This window comes from Stegostoma tigrinum, chromosome 8 (assembly GCF_030684315.1).
Source record: "Stegostoma tigrinum isolate sSteTig4 chromosome 8, sSteTig4.hap1, whole genome shotgun sequence".
Taxonomy (NCBI): Eukaryota; Metazoa; Chordata; class Chondrichthyes; order Orectolobiformes; family Stegostomatidae; genus Stegostoma; species Stegostoma tigrinum.
Genome location: NC_081361.1, coordinates 37,944,373 through 37,958,577, shown reverse-complemented (window position 1 = coordinate 37,958,577; position 14,205 = coordinate 37,944,373). Strand labels below are relative to the sequence as shown.

The 14,205-nt window shown below is 39.8% G+C and overlaps 1 protein-coding gene across 8 annotated transcripts in view; it reads right to left on the bottom strand.

The window, feature by feature from the left end:
* Nucleotides 1-14,205, bottom strand: part of ptprc (protein tyrosine phosphatase receptor type C) — a 258,737-nt gene that overhangs the window by 26,212 nt on the left and 218,320 nt on the right. For all 8 annotated transcript variants that reach the window (XM_059647796.1, XM_048539576.2, XM_048539574.2 and 5 more), the window contains 8 exons: nt 10,956-11,167; nt 10,802-10,862; nt 8,344-8,452; nt 7,637-7,671; nt 7,425-7,534; nt 3,841-3,931; nt 2,132-2,208; nt 1,616-1,652 (listed from right to left, as the gene is read on the bottom strand). In XM_059647796.1, coding sequence (XP_059503779.1) covers nt 1,616-1,652; nt 2,132-2,208; nt 3,841-3,931; nt 7,425-7,534; nt 7,637-7,671; nt 8,344-8,452; nt 10,802-10,862; nt 10,956-11,167 — 732 coding nt within the window. The remainder of the gene's footprint in view (nt 1-1,615; nt 1,653-2,131; nt 2,209-3,840; nt 3,932-7,424; nt 7,535-7,636; nt 7,672-8,343; nt 8,453-10,801; nt 10,863-10,955; nt 11,168-14,205) is intronic.

Sequence of the window (14,205 nt, the reverse complement as noted above, 5' to 3'; positions counted from 1 at the left end):
TACTGCAGAGAGCTGTGGGGACCAAGTTATCGAGTGTTTTTAAGACAGAGATAGATAGATTCTTGATGAATAAGGGAATCAAAGGTTATGGGGATTAGCATTGAGAAAAATTTCATGCTTGAATGGTGATGCAGGCTTGTTGGGCTGAATGACCTAACTGTGCACCTATATTTTATGATCTTATGAATAGACATTTATTTAAAGTTTTTAATCCAGGACATGACTGGCTTCTTTCTCCATATATATAATATGTTGTTCTTTAAATCACTTCAGTCATCATGGATGTTCACAAGTTGGCTCACTTCATTTTGCTCCAACAAAAATGATCATTCAATATTCTGTTCAAATGCAAACAAAATACCTCCCCATAACTGACTACGGTAATAATTTTTATTACTTATCATACCATTTCCCCTTAGTCTCAGTGTAGCTGTTTTCTGGAACATCCTCCATTACTTCTCATTTATACTTCCCCTGTCAGTCAGGGATTGAGGTGACTCTATACTTACTTCTGCTGTGTCATGACCACTGCCTTCCCATTGATTCTACCATATTTAGAGTTGGAGTGGTTATCTGGTCACCCTATGCAGTTTGGTACCTTGCCAGATATTTTGTATATGTTTTAGGTGTGTCCACAATGCATTTCTGAGTCAGGTATCCTGGCCTGTTTTGATAATTTGTGCCATGAGAAATCTGGTGATTCAGATTCATTTTTGGAATCCAATCATCATGACAATCAATTTTTTCTGGACACTTGGGTGGAGAAGTTAACCTCATAACATACAGTGTAGTCAGTCAGATGCCCTTTATGCATTGGATTCAATGGTGTAGAAAATCACCGAAGGTGGACAACAAAGGTTAGGATTTTAATGATTTTTGAAGACCCTATAATGGTGGGTAAAAGTCTTTACTGATTGGGCAGTGTATATGTGATATGGTAGGCTCTATAACAATTGAGTGGAGGTATAACGAAAGGAAAGGCTCACAATGATGGGGACAGTTCTCTAGCAAGGTCGTGCAGCATATAAACAAGGCAGGTTCTGTAATAATGGAGCAGACTGTACAAAAGGCATGGGATACATTGTGATAGTAAGCTCTATAACAATATGGCAGGGATATACTGAAGCAGTAATATTATTATGAGGAGACCAGCTATAGAAAGATCAAGTTGGTGTTTTAAAGTGTAGATAAAGGATTACAATGACTGCATGGTTGACATCAAATGGAGGTTGGGGATAAAAGTGGCAAACAGTCCACTATAACCTGTTTTGCAGTCCCATAAAAGATGAAATTTAATGTACCTTGTAATTGCTTTACTTATTTTTATTAAAATAGCAACAGTAATCCATGACACTGCTGTAGCAAAACACAAAATCTTCCTGTCCAAATCCTCAACAACAGCATACTTCAGGCAGGAAGATCATGTTAAAGGTGAAACCATATGGCCAGTTGTCCTCAGACTGGCCACTCATTGCTACAGTTGCACATATACTGAGAGCAAACTATCCTATGATCCTCTATGTTTAACTTATATAACAAATATTCCCTTGGTTAAACGTGTAATTCAGTTACACCACTAACTAAAACAGTATTGTCAACATAGAAATAAATGTACCTTGGGCAGCAATATACTTCCGGGACTCATTGAAGCCCTATAGAGAAAGACAGTGAATAATTATAAGCATGCTAAAATAACTAATTACTTTTGAAAAGGATAAATTAAAATGATCAGTTACAAGGCCTGCCACTTCTACTGAAATAATTTCATTCTAATGCACATTGCCTGTAAGTTGAAATGTAAGCACCAGCTGCATTGTTATAGTGGAGACAGGGTGATGCTCAACCGCCAGTGTCAAAGAGAATAGTAAGATCATGCCTGTGTTAATATTGTAGTGGTCCTGAGGTAAGGTAAGGTCAGGATCTGGGAACAGTCAAATTTGCAAACTTGTTGAGGTCAGAGTTATTACCCCTTTTACAAGTTATATATGTGAAACCAAACAACACATCCTCCTAGCATGGCTTATTTTCAAAAGAATTTGAAAGTTCTCATTTCTATCATTATTGTGCTCGAGTTTTTAATGTTAAATTTTGCAATATTATACATATTTCACTTCTAAACATTTATACTCACGTCAATGAAGCTTGCATTGATATAATCTGAACCTTGCTCTCCAGGCACTGCTGAAAGTTGAACACGGTTGTGATCATCTATTGGGAAAATTCAATCCTCATTAGTTATAATTGAAGAATTCCATAAATTTAGACAGTCAAAGTTTTCTTATTTCAATCTATTACTCATTTGCAACACTGGAGAAGGTCTGAGGATAGTTAAATGAACTTTTACATGACCATGTTAGGAAAATTGTTGTTAATTTGAAATGTGTGGTGAGCTTTCATTAGAACAAGAGAAATTAAGGCAGATTGGTTCCCAAAGTGATAAAATTGTTTCAAATTATGAAGGAATGGGATTTTCAATGATTGAGGGCCCCCTGCTTGTTGCATAATAAAAACATTTTCACTGCATTACATGTTGATGATAAACATAGGCAGAAGATTAACCGTAGAGAAAGGAAAATTATTTTTGATAAAAATGGTGATGAAATTGGCGAACAAACTTTTGGAGCAGGTTATTGAAGCAAACTGTTTTAGTCATTACAGGCAGGCTAGAAAGATGGTTTAAAGAAAAGGATATGAAGTGATATGGGAAAGAAGTGGGTACTTAGAATTGTAACAACATAGGCTGGTTTGAAGGAATGCCCTCTTTCTGTGATAACATTTCTATATAATTCTCTATCATTTTGGTTCATGGAAACTACTGTGTCAACAGGAATAATGATAAGAGAGGGGATAGTACTTGAAGCACACTGGGGCAACAGATGTGACTGCTGGCCACTTAAAAAAGACTAAAATCTGTAGTAGATTCATCTCAATGGCCTCTTGACTGCTGCAGCTGTGAAGAACAATTTTTCTGAGTCTTTCCCGGCATGGTCTATTAGTGTGGCCTACCAAACCTAAAGCACAAAATTGCAGAGTTCACCATTTTTATGAAACATGTTAAATGTTTGAAGAAATGATCATTTCTGCATCCATCATGAGCAGATGATTTAAAAAAGCCGTAACACAAAAAGAATGTTTTGCTTTAAAAATATGCTTGCTTCAAGGGAGCAAGTTTGAAGTTTAGCCCTGGAGTAAAGTATAATAAAATCACTGCTGGCATTAATCATATATATTTCTGTAAACTTCTCCTCAAAGTACTGAAAAATAACAACAGGCAGGATATTCTATGAAGAATTTCTTTACACAACAGTAGACCATTTGGGAATACTGTCTAGTTGCCTGGATGAGTGCGGTTCTAATAACACTCAAGATGCTTGGCACTATTGAGAACAAAGCAACTCACTTGATTGGCAACTCATCCCCAAAAATTCACTCACTCCAGCACCTATGCTTGACAGCTGGAGTATGTACCATTTTCAAGATGCATAACAGAAATTCACTGGAGCTCCTTAGGGAGCACCTTTCAAGCATAGGACCATAACTATCGTGAAGGACAAAGGCAGGAGGTACATGGGAACACCAGCAACTGCAAAATCCTCTTCAGCCATTTATTATCCTGGCTTGGAAATATATTGCTGTCAACTCACTGTCACTGGGTCAAAATCCCGGAATTCCCTCCCAAAGGGCATTAAGGGTCAACCAAAACCAAATAGACTGCAGTGGTTCTAGATGAAAGGTATCTAGGGTGCACAATAAACGCTGGCCTTGCCTGTAATGCTCACATCCCATGAATTAATAAAACAAGACATCTTCAACTAGTTAGTGGCTTCCATTGATACTCACATGGCAGGATGTCAACATATCGGTTCTTGTTCGCATTACATCCCCGCCGTGCCTCCTTGACAGGAAATTTGCTGAAAACCCTTGGAATGCTCTGTAATTTTAATTTCAAATATCCACATTACTTTTCCCATCACTGAAATAGGTATAATTTCCCTCTGGGAATAATTTTCACTTTCAGCTGATTACCAGAATACCTGTCTTTTTTCTCAGCGAACCTACTCAACTTTTGTGTCGCAGGAGTGGGCAGATGGAGTACATTAATCAAAATGTTGATATTTTTATTATATAAAAAATATATTTATTATTTTTCAATATTAAGGCATGAAGAAGACATCAAATATTTTGTCTAAAATGACATCAAGTCCCTGCCTGTGATTGTGATCTTGCTCAGGCAAGATGATAAGACCAAGGGACCAAAGCTCAAAGAGGTCCTTGTCCTCTCAAGTATTCAGAGAAGATTGCCTGGCACTATTTGAGGCTGAAGAAGAGAGCTCTCCCTGTGCTCTGGCCAACACTCAACTATCAATCAATGTCACCAAAACAAACTGTATGATGAGCAAAGATTTCTCTTTGTGCACGTGGCCAGTAACTAAACTTCGAAGAGTTTTCCGGTTCTTGTTTTGAGCTTGGAATGTCTTGAGCTTATTAAAGGAACAGTGCAAATGCATTTCTGAAATAACTCCACAGAGGCCAGTATCGTTTCACAACGTTGCCCTTTATTTACATGTTGAACAGTCCTTGATTATAGTTCTGCCTCACAAGAGTCAGGTACCAGAGTGTCAGTATCTCTGACATTCAACCCTCTTATGTGGCCCATTCAGGGCTCCCTGAATGGACCAGATTAACAGCCCCGGTGAAGGAACTCATACTCTATTACAATCATGGCATCCATCCCCTTCTGAGTCTAAGGACATAGGCAAGTTCTTTTTCTTTGTAGCCTCCTGGGGCATTATAGCAGAAGCCAGATTCTTCCAACTTGGATGGCATGTAACGCACAGGAGTTTGCCTCAAAGATAAAGGACTGGCTTATCACTATGGATTCAGAGGAGGAAGGATGCAGTGATTGCAACGAGATCAGCCAGCTGGGTCTCATAGAATACAAGTTCCCTGATTGCTGTTTCACCCTCCCCTGCAGGTCCAGGAAGATCAGACTTAACCTAGTGTGGAGGTCTTTACCCATTAGCAATTCTAGCAGCGCTCTCCCTATATTTGCATGTGGGATGGTCCTATAATCAAAAAAGAACCATGACAGTTTGGTATCTAGCAAGGCTGTAGGCTGTTTCTCAATCCTGCCTTCAAAGTTTGGGCTGCTCTTTCTGCCAGGCCATTGGATAATGGGTGGTATGGAGCTTTCCTTATATGTGGATTCCAATTCAACTTTAAGAAATAACCAAATTCCTTGCTAGTAAACATATGCTGTTATCTGTGACCAACACTCCTGGCAGTCTGTATGCTGCACAAGATCGCACAATTATTCTATTATCATTCCAGTTTTTGACAAATGGGCCCTAAGCATATCCATCATCTTTAAGAACTAAGACATAATAACTAAGAATATTGAATCCATGAAAGGGCCTGTATAGGTGAAATACAACAAGAATCCAAGGTTCATCTGGCCATTCCTACAAACGTGGAGAGCTTCTGGTGGTAACTTTAGTCCTTTTTGACATGTTGGGTATTGTCTCACCAATACGGCTATGTCTGCAGCCAAGCCTGGCCACAAGACATAATTTCTTACCAACATCTTCATTTTGGGAACCACTGGATGACCCTGATGGAGATCGGTCAGTATTGGACAGCAGGACAATCAGTCTTGCACCCCATAACAATATGCTGTCCTCTATCGTGTGCTAGACTCTCCAGATCCAAAAACATTTTAATTCCAGTTGTGATATCCCTCTGGTTTCTAACTGTTTCAGTTCAGAAAGGGCTGGATTCTTCCATATCCAAAATCTGGTATTGTTAGCAGTGATTGATATGTGTCCACAAAATTTAATTTCATTGCAGACTCTTCCATTGGGGTATCACCAGTGGTATATCTACTAATATGATTTGGCACAATGTATCTGCATTCATGATCTGCCTCTTGGATGGTGTTCTAACTTATAATCAGAAGCACTTAGTATTACAATGCATCGCTGAATGCATCCTGGAGCAATGGGCAACAATGCCTTGGCATCATTAAGCAGACCAAGTCAGGATTTGTGGTCCGTGATTATCACAAATTTTCATCCCTAAAGGATTTGGTGGATCCTCTTGACTCCAAATGTGACCTCCAATCCTTCTTTTTCTATCTGAGCATATTTGGCTAATGGAAAGCATAATGTTTGGGTGTTCCTCTCCATTGGGCCATCTATGAGCTGATACCTCACTGATGCCATATGGGGAGTCATCACATTAACACCAGATCTTTTTTAGGGGCTCATAGTGTACCAAGACGTTTAAGGTTGGTATCTGTTTCTTTATTTCATTGAAAGCTGGGGCTTGTTTATGAGCCCATTTCCAAGGCTGAGCCTTTTTTAGGAGTTGATGCAATGGTACCAGGGTGAATGCTGGTTTATGTATAAATCTGCCATAATAATTTATCATACCAAGACATGATGTAAACTCATGGATAGACGTGGGAGCTGAGGCATCTTAGGTCACCCTCACTTTAACTTCAAAAATGTGGAACTCAGTCTTGTTGATTCGGTAGCCTATGTAGGTCACAGAGGTTGCGGGGGTGGGGGGGAAGGCGCTAGAACGCTCATCTTCCCCTTATTAGGCATATTCCAGCCTTGGAAAAAATGCCTTCGGACTATGTCCAACTTCTCTAAGTGTTCCTCATTAGTTTTCCCTGATGTCAGGATGTCATCTATGTAAACGGCAACCTGATGTAAACCTTGTAAAATGTTCTCCATTGTCCACTGAAAAATTGAACAGGCTGGCAACACCCCAAATACAGTCTCATATGTTATACAAGTCCAAACAGATATTAACTGTGGCATACGTCTGGGAATCCCACTCTCGTTGCCACTGAAATAATTCAACAGAGGCCGGTACTGTTTCACCAAGTCATCCTTTTTTTTGTGAATGGTCCTTGACTATAGTGCTGCCTCAGGCAGAATCAGGTGCCAGAGCGTCAGTATTTCCCAAAACTTAACTTTTTTAGGTCAGCCAAGTTCTCTAATTGGACCAGATTAACAGTCTCAATCAGGGAACTCACATTCTACATTCTGAGGAAGGGTCACTGGACCCAAAACATTAACTCTGATCTTTTTCTTCACAGATGCTGCCAGACCTGCTGATCTTTTCCAGCAATTTTGTTTTTGTTCACATTCTATGAGGTCTGGCTGGCCAAAATCATTACACTTTCCTTTAACTTTCTTGCTCATTTAAAATACTTTTCATTAAACTTCCTAGCCTCTCACCTCCATTCAGGCACAATGCTAACTTTATTATGGTTGTCTCTCCTCAGTACCGGTCCCCCTCCCTTTCGAAAGAACAATTAAGTCCCTGTTGTCTTGATAATGGCAATCAATTCAAAAATGTAAAATTAAATAGTTGCAGTTTTACATCTACAACAATCGACCAGATGTACCTACTTGGAATTCTGCTAAAAATAATCTTGATTCATCAGCTTTCTTTCTCTTGTATTCGTCAATCAGTTGCTCAGCAGCGATGGGTTCCACATTGAGTAGTTGTTTTTCATCATCTGCAAACAATGACAGATGTGGATAAAGATGTGAACTTTCTTTTCCCTGAGAATTTAAAGATACAGCCAATGAAAAGTTAAAGGAAAGGATAAGTAACTCACCGTGTTCAATAAGTTCCACAAACTCTTCAGAATTTCTATTAAAGATTGAGCATAAACAAGATTATTCCTTATTACTAAATGATTAAAAATATAATTAATTAACGTATCTTCCCCATTACAAAGTCAACTATCGGGCTTGGCATCAAACTGGCCATCACTGGTGCCAGCAGTTGAACAATATATGAGCAGTGTCAGGCACTGTATGACATTAAAGAGCTTCACGTCAGAACTGAAAGGAGAAGTCAACTTTAGAAACACTGGAAATTTTGAGCACAGAAGACCATTCAGCTCATTGCAGCTGCGCCAGTCAATAAAGAACTATTCAGTCAATTCCCACATGATGGCTCTTAGCCATGACGTTTGTTTGAAGGTGAACCAATCTCTCAGCAATTATTGTTAAAAGTATGGGTAAAAAAGAAATTTGTCTACAGATCTTGGTTGAAGAACAGATTGGTACAACAAATGGAGCAAGATGGGTAGCATTCGATTTTTAAAACAATTTAAATCTCCTGCAAGAACCTCCCAAACAGCTTATCAGAACCTGACAGTTGTTTGAAAGCTAGTTCAGAGGAATAGGCTTTCTGATACAATATTTCTGTAATTTTTTTGGCATGCCTGTTCTGTGAAAACATATTATTGTTTGATACAACCGTCCTACTCACTTACAGGAGTGGATTAAACTATTTCAAAATGAATAAAACAGCTACCTTGAAGATTTTCTCTGCAAAATATATATCTTGTAGAGCACGAAAGCCAGGGCAAGTGAGGTTGCAATGATCAGGAAGACCAGGAATCCAATTAATGCCTTGTCATTATCTAGAATAGAACATTCTATAATTACTCACAAAGAATGGTTCAATATCGAAAAGTGTACATGTTCAGTATAAATACATCAGCATCAGAAATGTGAAATTTGGAGAACCAATAGCCAGAATTTCCCCACCTGTTCAATAATGGTAGATGGTGGGTTAGTTCAGATATCTGGGAGTTACACATTATGTATACTTTTAAAAGTCTAAACATGTTGAAGAAGGAGACAACTGAAAGCCATTGGACTATGACTGTAATAATGATACTGAGCACCTGGCTCAAACATCAATTCCCTCTGCCTCTGGCATATCATGACTGCAGTGTGCATTATCTTCAAAATGCACTGTAACAACTTACACGCTGATGTGGAGAATCAACTTGTCCCAAACAATGGGTGCAGGTAAGACATGCTTAAAGTGGATGCACAACACAAGCTGGATGCAGAGGTCCTTTCAGCTTAAAAAAACATGTCAGTCCTATCACAGTTGTGAAAACTCAAATGGGAAAAAACATTACCTCATGGTTGGGTTGGTTAAACAGCCTATTGTGTACAGCCAAAGGTTTAGAACTTAGTTGGGTGATTATTTTCTGCTGAGGTGCAGAATGTGGTTTTCAGCATGTATGATTCATGCCTGTTACATTTGTTTCTCTGCACATTCTAAAGAGATATGTCCAAAATAGTCTTGTTAGGGTAGGAGAAATAGAGCCATGATAATTAATTAGATGCTCAATGGTAAACAAATTGGCCACCTGGAAAAGGGAATTTCTAATTACATTAATTCCTTAGGGGATTATGTGATGGCTTACCCAATGTCGTATCAGAAAATAGAAATAGCTAGGGCATTATACATAACTAGAGAGCTAAAAAAAATTCTTTCACAAGACTGATTAAGGATAGTCAGCATAGTTTTGTGCATGGGAAATCGTGTCTAATGAACTCAGTTGAGTTCTTTGAAGAAGTAACAAAGGGGGTCTGATGTTAACAGAGCAGTGGACATGATCAAATGGACTTTAGTAAGGCATTCAACAAGGTTGCTCATGATAGCAAGTTTAGATCACATGAAATAGAGAGATAACTAGCTATTTGGATAAAGAACTAGCTTGAAGGTAGAAGGCAGCGGTTGGTGGTGAAGGGTAGCTTTACAGGCAGGAGGCTTCTGACCATCAGTGTGCCACAAGGATCAGAACTGGGTCTACACTCCTTGTCAATTGTATAAATGATTAGGATGTGAACATAGGAGGTATGGTTGGTAAATTTGCAGACAACACCGAAACTGGAGGTGTGGTGGTTGCCTTTATTGGTCAGTGCATTGAGTATAGGAGTTGAGATGTCTTCTTGCAGCTGTACAGGACATTGGTTAGGCCACTACTGGAATACGGCATGCAATTCTGGTCTCCCTGCTTTATGAGGGATGTTGTGAAACTTGAAAGGGTTCAGAAAAGATTTACAAGGTTGATGCCAGGGTTGGATGGTTTGAGCTATCGAGAGAGGCTGAATAGACTGGGACAATTTTTCCTGGAGGCTGAGGGGTGACCTTATAGAGGTTTATAAAATCATGAGATGCATGGATAGGGTAAATAGACAAGCTCTTTTCCCTGGGGGGGGGGTGAGTCCAAAACTCAAGGGCATAGGTTTAAGGTGATAGGGGTAAGATTGAAAACGGACCTAAGGGGCAACGTTTTCACACAAACGGTGGTGCTTGTATGTAATGAGCTGCCAGAGGAAATGGTGGAGTTTGGTATAACTACAACATTTAAAAGACACCTGGATGGGGATATGAATAGGAAGAGTTTAGAGGAATATGGGCCAAATGCTGGCAAATGAAACTAGATTAAGTTAGGATATCTGGTTGGCATGATGAGTTGGACAAAAGATCTGTTTCTGTGCTGTACATCTCTATGACTCAATGTGTGTCTGTGATAGCAGGAGGGTTAGGGCCAAAAAGCTCTCATATTTCAGAAATTGTTGGACTGTTCACTGTGTCAAACTGAAGGGGTTCATTACCCTTGCTACTTGGTCTTCTCCTCAGCTGGCTAAACACCAACGCAATTGCAGAAGGAATGACAACAGCATGACTGAAGGTGGGGGTTTGCAACTCAACACATTCTCTGTGGCACATTCAATAATCAGATAACATTGAGCCAAATTGGTTTGGAATACCTCACAGCATTGCTGACAATGAATTCATTGGCTTATCAAAAAGACTTGTTGGCTTGCCAGTTCTAATAGGAGCTAGAATTCTTTGCACTCTAGAATACAATTGGAATGCAGTAAATAACTGGGTGGGAAAGCAACACAATGTTTCCTAGCACATGGAGTTGACAAAATATGATGTTAAAAAGTATTCCACTTACATTTAGTTGTGACAATATAGATTTGAGTCTCTGAATCAAATTGGTGATTCCTGGCAACTAACTGTAATAGAAAATACAACAGTAGCATCAGGAAAAGTACGATCTCCATATGATATCAACATAATGAACTTAAAAGAAAATAAATTCACTTTACCCGTAGTTCATATTTTGTCAGGTATTTCAAGTCTTCAAAGACAAAGCGACAATCTTTACTTTCTACATTCTTTCCACCGTTTGTATCAGTAATTGTGGCCAAATAGTCTTTTCGTTCTCCATGATATTCATCACTTTTTAATTCATTACAGAGAAGTTCAACCTTATTATTTGCTAGAAATTTGACCTCTTTTATGGCAGGAGTTTTTGGTCCTATGAGAAAAAAGAAAGATTTTGTTAGAACATGCCACAATATTAAGTTAAACAAGATCAGAAAAACATTTGCATCTAATTTTCTGAGTAAAAATCAAAGTTCCACAATTTAAAAGCATAACCCAAACACAATTTCACTCAGAGATAATGGGAACTGCAGATGCTGGAGAATCCGAGATAACAAAGTGTGAAGCTGGATGAACACAGCAGGCCAAGCAGCTAACCTCATCCCGCCTCCTTGACCTGTCCGTCCTCCCCAGACTGACCTATCCCCTCCCTACCTCCCCACCTATACTCTCCTCTCCACCTATCTTCTCCTCTATCCATCTTCGATCTGCCTCCACCTCTCTCCCTATTTATTTCAGAACCTTTTCCCCATCCCCCTCTCTGAAGAAGGGTCTAGGCCCGAAACGTCAGCTTTTGTGCTCCTAAGCTGCTGCGTGGCCTGCCGTGTTCATCCAGCCCCAAACTTTGTTATCTAAGAGCTAATGAGATCTTTGATTTCATGGGGGGGGGGAATGTCTTCAGTGGGCACAGAAGACCCCTCAGGAGTTCAGTCTGCTGCATCATCTCCAGTGACTGGCACCAGTTGAGGCACTTTATGCCTATCTCCTCCACTGAAGAGTCATCTTGCTCAGATTCATCCTCTGGCACCATGGCTAATCCTTTCTGCTCATTGTAGATGATAGTAAAGTGTGTACCATTCCAGGTATAATTTGCAGGGCTTACCAAGATCTGTTAAGACATTGAAACTTTATCTTCAAACGGCCAATGGCCTGCCCAGTAAAGGTGCTTGTAGTCATCTGGCTGTGGTTGGATGTGCCCTCTGTCTGCTCACTGGGGTTGGGTACAGGGGTCAGAAGGCATAGCTTCAGAGGTTAGCCCATACTTCCCTCACCTATGCCAACGATTCAGCCACAAAGGCCTTCACATCCAAACAGCAAAGGCAATTAGGGCCATATAAGGATATAGAGGTGGCTTGGCAGCTTTGTAAACCTTCACACGCATTCACATGTGGTGCATACCGTGATCACTGATGACTTGAAGAATAAAGGAGGGAAATTTTCTTCCTGTTCACAATGGCATCTCACTCGTCTGAGGGAGCCTTGACAGCCCTTTCTGGACAGTGAATAACTGCCTGAGGCTGCTGTTTCAGCCTGACTGACCCGACCAATTGCGAACTTGATATTCTGCCCAGCACAACGGAAAGTCAAATCTTCGGCTTCCATTATGTTGGGTAAGAGATCTCACAAAGATTTCCAGATGATTCCTGGAACGGGCCACAAAACACGAAGCGTCAACGTCTCCTTTAAGGTGGCAGACACAGGCATAGATACAGGATACAGTATCGCTTCCCAGTGGTGATAACCTCTGCTCCAGCAGGGATAATGCAGGGCTAGATTTTTTGTCAAAGAGGCAGTTACCAGGAGTCAGAGATTTTCCTGACTACATGATTCTGCCCTAGGTTTGTACTGAGGAGGCATAGACAGACTGGATAGAAGCACACCACTGCTGGAGGTAGCCCCACAGCAGCAACTGAGGCAGGCACTGGTCTGGTCCACAGACTGGCAGGCTCACCTCTGTTTACAGGCCTATTAGATCAGTTGTATTTGTGATGTTAAGGTCCTCAAGCCTCAACCCAAATACCATCTTACCGAAACTTTCTATATTTAATTCTGGATTTTAATTTAGGTTTTAGATTTTAGCTCAAGATTTAGTTAAGTTTTAAAGACTGTTTACCGATTGAAGAAGCTGTTTTTGTATGAATTCACTTAACAGTCCCAGAACACTGGCAAACTGGGTTGAACAACAATCAGCAACACAAGATGCAACTCAGTTATGCTGTAACTGAAGAACATGAAGTAATTATTCATGAATAAAGGCAATATTTTTATTAATTCATACCAAAGTCTTGAAAACTGTTTGTATTTTAAGCAGTACTGTCAGAGCAGACTGTAAGAATGGGTTGAGAAAAGCATTTACAGGGTTCCTATCATTGTCACTGTCCTTAGCGCTGAAACTGATAAATAAAAGTTTATCTTAAAGTGAGATGGACCATGTATGTGTTGACAGATTCCACTTAACCATGACCATATTAACAAATTTGATTTTAACAATAACTTTGAGGGGGAAGAGGGGTGTTGTGTCAACTGGATTTAATGTTGAAGAAGCTATAAGTATTAATATTGTTTTAAGTATCCAGGGTGATGGTCCTGAAGTGTGATCCCGCCTTAGGGTGGTTTCAGATTAATCTAACGGTGTCAGTTTCAGTCCTATTAATCAGGCTTTTCCTTGTAAATGTTAAAGCTTGAAGTCAAGACAGTTAAATGGAGACATTTACTGGTACTAAAACCCAAAGTGTTTTGCTCCAAGGAGGAGATCTCCTATCCAGGAGTAGGATTTTGGTTCCAGTTTGAAATCTGTCTTTCATTTTTGATAAACATAACTGTTGTGCTTTTTGAAATGGCAAACAAAACAAGAAAACACATTATTAACAGAATGGTATTGAGAAGAGTACAGGAAGTGAGAGACCTTGGAATGCATGTCCTCAGGTCCCTGAAGTTGGCAGGATGGGTAGATAAGTTCATAAATGAGGCATATAGGATGCTTAAGGTATTGAATATAAAAGCAGAAATGCAATGCTGGAATTGTATTAGACACTGGTTAAGCTATTGCTGGACTTTGTGTGTACCCTCCTGGTCATTCAATTATAGGAAGGACAAAAATTTCACTTGAGAATAAAGAGAGAATTTACGAGAATGCTGCCGGGTCTTGAAAACTGCAGCTATGGGAAAAAGACTGGATAGGCTAGAATTGTTCAGCACAGAGGAGACTGAGTGGTACCTTAACGAGATGTACAAAATAATGCAGAGTTTGGACAGTGTGGGCAGAGAAGACCTGTTTCCCCTAACAGAGAGATCAATTAACAGGACGTACAGATTTAAGGTGACTGATAGAAAGATGATATGAGGAAATACTCTTTCACCCAGCGGGTGATAGATCTGTGGAATTCACTGCCCAGTTTGGTAGATGAGGTG